We start from the raw sequence: 5000 nt of genomic DNA, 5'->3' as shown, positions 1-5000 counted from the left end.
ATATTTCATTAGCCTTTCTGCCGTCAGTGTTTTTACCCTGAAATAAATCGGATTACTCGAGATAAAGAACTTTAATGGTGGAAAATAGTAGGGAAATTTGAAGAGGAAAAAAGGTATTTAAATGTAAGTCTGCACGAGAATTATATGAAGGGAACGTGCTGGTGTTCTATTGCATTTATATTTTAATTGATATATATATATATATATATATATATATATATATATATATATATATATATATGTGTGTGTGTGTGTGTGTGTGTGTGTGTGTGTGTGTTTGTGTTTGTGTATGTGTGTGTGTGTGTGGAGTTGCGAAGTTGATTAGGAATGATCGGAAAATTGGTAGGTGGTATTGATGAAATATCTAGTAATCTGTTTGTTGTGCCATAGTTTGAATGTTTGAGAAATTTCCCTGTATAAATAATAGGTAAAACGTTTAACATAAATAAAGGTGAAAATGGAACAGGAGTTTTATTTTATGTGGTGTGATTATATAAAAAGATATATGCGAAAGTTGTTCATGAAAAATATTACTTATTTTGGAAGTTTTCGGAGGAATGAAAATGATTGGGTAAATGGGGGCCGGGTAAGTGTTAGAATGAAAGGGTTTAGGTATCAAGGAAGTGAGAGGGAATTCATAATTGCATTGTGCACTGAATTTGAGTCCCTTCTCATTGCCCTTTTTCTTAGGTCTATAAGCTAATAATATATTTTTTTAAACCTGGTATTTCTAATTTTTTTTCCAGCAGTTAACAGATAATTGTACGAGACTGTTTCTTCTTTTAAGTTTTGAGTCCTCTATGTTTAGATATCTTGTGTCTGTTGGTGAAATTTTGTTTGAATTGAGGTAATTAAATTTTTGTATTGTATATTTGAATTCAACATGGAATATTAATGGTCAATTAATAACCTTTTACCGGTAACTAAGGCTTGGATTTTCAATGGGAAGTCTTTAATGTTTCAGGAAATACTGAAGAATTTTGATAATTGTGAATGTCATTTTATCATTAGTTAATATTATAAGTCTAAATTTTAATCCATACTGTTTTAAGTCATTGCAATAATGCATGAATTTGTATATACTGTTCTTCAATTTGGTTGTTGTAAAGTGAAGGAAACGGGCAAGAAAATCCAGACATAGTTTGTTGGTGCCTTATTTAATTTTTATTTTTAAGAATATTGTGACAGATACTAGGATCATATTCAGGGGTATCATGGTGTCATCGGTGTTCTTGACATCTGTACTTCCAGAATAGAATAGAATAAAATTTAAGAAATCATATGTAATAATAGATACCTCATAAGCCTACTTGTAATTATTTTGAATTTTCACACAAATATGTATATACATATGTATATGTATACATATTTGGATATATATATATATATATATATATATATATATATATATATATATATATATATATATATATATATATATATTATTTACACGCACGTATACATGTTTACATATATTTACGCTTACACAGATACATATATACTTGCATGGACATTTTTCTAGCTTATTTCTGTAAAATATTTCTGCCTATTGTTGATTTTTAACTTTCTGCCTAAAATTATCACTCAAGTAATTTCTTAGTGTTATTCCACCCAGTATTTTTATACTTCATTACTTTTGTTAACGGTTCTAAAACGAATGTTTCCTTTTAATTTGCAGATATCTTAGCCCAAGCAGCTGGGCTGACAAATCTACCTACAAACGCGCCTTCAACGCAGGTTCCCCTGACAGCAGCTACTCCATCAACGCAAAGACCTTCAAATGATGAGGTCAGAAGAGCAACGGCGTCACAGCAGACCGCTGCTGCAGCGACTGGGGGCGGCTTCATACCTGGTAAGTTCCTGTTCGTTTGAAAATGTCCAGAGTTTCGATGGTTGTGAATAATTTACTGCTTCAGTTGCATTTATTGTGGTGGTTCTATTGGAAACATCCTGGTGATCGCCAGACTGGGGTTCGAGTCCCACTCAAACTCGTTAGTATCTTTAGTGGTTGCAACCATGCCATTCTTGTGTGCTAAGAATAGGTGTTTTGGGAGGAGCCTATAGGTCTACCTGCTGAGTCATCAGCAGCCATTGCCAGGCCTCCCTGGTAATAGCTTGGGTGGAGAGGGGGCTTGGGCGCTGATCAAGGGCATTGTCTTGCTTGCTAGGGCAGTGTCACTGTCCCTTGCTTGTGCCATTCATGAGTAGCCTTTAAACCCTTAAATGGTACAAAGATGCTTAAAAATCCTCTGGTTTCGGTTGTCCAATTTGTTATTTTTTCGGAAACTATTCGGTTTTATTTTATTTGTATTTTTAGACGCACTATTTTCGATTGTATTTGTATTTTTAGACACTTTAATTGTATACATAGACACTATTTTCGATTACATTTGTATTTTTAGAGGCTATTTTTTTATTGTATTTGTATTTTTAAACACCTTTCTTTTATATTTGTATTTTTGGACACTTTTCGATTGTATTTATATTTTTAGACACTATTTTGGATTATTTTTGTATTTTTAGACACTATTTTGGATTATATTTGTATGTTTAGATGCTATTTTCGGAGCTAGGACAATTTGCCGTAAACAAATTTGCCGTAGGACAATTGATTGTAAGACTTTTCGCTGTAAGAAAACTTGCCGTATGGATATTTTGCCGTAAAATGTATATTTTAGTTCTTAGCTTATTTCTTTTAGAGATTAATGTAACTATATTCATATAGTTATCTTCAAGTATATTTATCACTTTTCATTGATTTTCATGTATTCATTTGATTATAATTATATATAAGAAAAGGATAAGAAAAATGAAGACCACACACTTTATTTAAAAAGTTTTCTAAAAAAAAAATTCAAAGCTAAAAATCATGTAAGTTCAAAGCAATTGCTCGTAAATGATGGTGTTTTGCATTTTGATCATAACCTCTGACAATACTTAGTATGCGCTTTTGTATTGTTTCTTGACTGCTGTTTCACCTCTTTCTGTATCGACTATCTTCTTTTTAGAAAGATATTCTTCATTTTTCAATACATTGATGAGTTTTCATAAATTTGGATGAGTATTGTTTTTTGCATTTTATGTTTGCTTGGGTTCGCTGGATGGGTATGCTCACTTACAGTTTTACAGATTGAAATCTCTTCAATATTCCGTCTTGTATGTACTCTTGCTTTGCAGTTTTTTTCAACACACTTCCAATAAACCTTGCCTCCATATTCTCTCTCTTGCCTGTAAATGAAGTTGGAATTATCTATGAGCTTATCACAACCTCTGGTGCTTTTGATAGTGTACGGCGTTATAGGGTTTTAAGTTTCAATTAATAAAAGTAGATGATACAAAGGTTCAAGATAAAAAAAAAAATAATAAAAAAATATAGTAAACTACCGAATTTGTAATGACCTCATTTAAAGATTTAACGACGGGTGTCAAAATTTATAACGACCCTTCTCTCTCTCTCTCTCTCTCTCTCTCTCTCTCTCTCTCTCTCTCTCTCTCTCTCTCTCTCTCTCTCTCTCTCTCTCTCTCTCTCTCTCTCTCACACTTCTTTTTTTTAATCTATATATGACAAAGCATATACATTTTACGGCAAAATGTCCTTGCGGCAAAATATCCGTACGGCAATTTTTCTTACGGCAAAATGTCTTACAGTCAATTGTCCTACGACAAATTTGATTACGGCAAATTGTCCGGTCTCCGCTATTTTCGATTATATTAGTATTTTTAGATACACTATAATCGATTTTAATTGTGTTTTTAGACACTACTTTCAATTGTAATTGTGTTATTGAGCCTCTTCTAGTAGGTTCCAATCACTGGCAGTTCTTTCCTCAGATACACACTATAACGTTTACAACGCTTCCAGATGGGTAACATTACTAGCTACAAATGATACGTGAAACTAGTTGCCTGGTACTCGCTAAAAGTCTGGTTGATGATGCTGGATTAAAACAGTTCATTCTTGACATACCTATCTGTGAAATGGGTAGTTTGGGGGTACAACAAACTAACCGCTTGAATAACTTGCATCCAATTCATATTCGATTATATGTTGGATTTAGCCAAGTATTAAAATATCCTTCAGTGCTGTTGTGGCCTGATTGGGTACGTCTCAGCCTGGTGATCGCCAGATGGGTGTTCAAGTCCCGCCCAGACTCGTTAGTTCCTTTAGTGTCTGCAACCTTATTATCTTTGTGAGCTAAGGAATGGGGGGAAGGGGCGGTTTAGGGAAGCCTATAGGTCTATCTACTGAGTCATCAGCAGCCATTGCCTGGCCCTCCTTGGTCATAGCTTGGATGGATAGGGGGGTGGGGGGGGGGGCGGGTAGGCGCTGATCATATGATGTATGATCAGTCTGTATGGCATTATCCTGCTTGGTAGGGCAATGTCACTGTCCCTTGCCTCTGCCATTCATAAGCAGCCTTTAAACCTTTAAAGGTTCTGTGCCACTTATAAGAAATTGGAGACGAAGGTTTATCCCTACAACAGCTTATCTTATTGCTTTACTTATGGCGATTGTTCATTAAATTTATTTTTGAAACTAATTCCATATATTTCTTAAGAAATAAATCTTTATTTTATCGATTTTGCATAATATCAAGTGTTAGATTTATCAACTTAATTACATCTGATATATAGGATTCCTGACTTTTTAATCAGTTATTTGATATGATTATTGATTGCTAAGCTACAACCTTAGATGGAAAATAGGATGCCATAAGCCCAGGGGATCCAACAGGGAAAACAGCCCCGTGAGGAAAGGAAACAAGGATAAATAAAATATTTTAAGGACAGTAACAACGTTAAGATAAATAAATCTTAATTTTATCGTTTTTGTATATTATCAAATGTTGATTTATCAACTTAATTACGTCTAATATATGGGATCCCTTACTTTTTAATCAGTTATTATTATTATTATTATTATTATTATTATTATTAGCTAAGCCACAACCCTAGTTTTAAACAGGATGCTATAAGCCCAGGTGCTCCAACAGGGAAAA

The 5000-nt window shown here is 33.6% G+C and overlaps 1 protein-coding gene across 1 annotated transcript in view; it reads left to right on the top strand.

The window, feature by feature from the left end:
- LOC137651461 (Fanconi anemia group J protein-like) overlaps nucleotides 1–5000 on the top strand; it is a 353545-nt gene that overhangs the window by 117490 nt on the left and 231055 nt on the right. Inside the window, 1 exon segment of the mRNA XM_068384686.1 lies at nucleotides 1679–1852. Within this exon segment, the coding sequence (XP_068240787.1) occupies nucleotides 1679–1852 (174 nt within the window).

The sequence above is a fragment of the Palaemon carinicauda genome, chromosome 13 (genome assembly GCF_036898095.1).
Source record: "Palaemon carinicauda isolate YSFRI2023 chromosome 13, ASM3689809v2, whole genome shotgun sequence".
In the NCBI taxonomy this organism is placed as follows: Eukaryota; Metazoa; Arthropoda; class Malacostraca; order Decapoda; family Palaemonidae; genus Palaemon; species Palaemon carinicauda.
The sequence above is the reverse complement of the archived record's forward strand: the minus strand, read 5'-3'. Positions and strand labels throughout refer to the sequence as shown.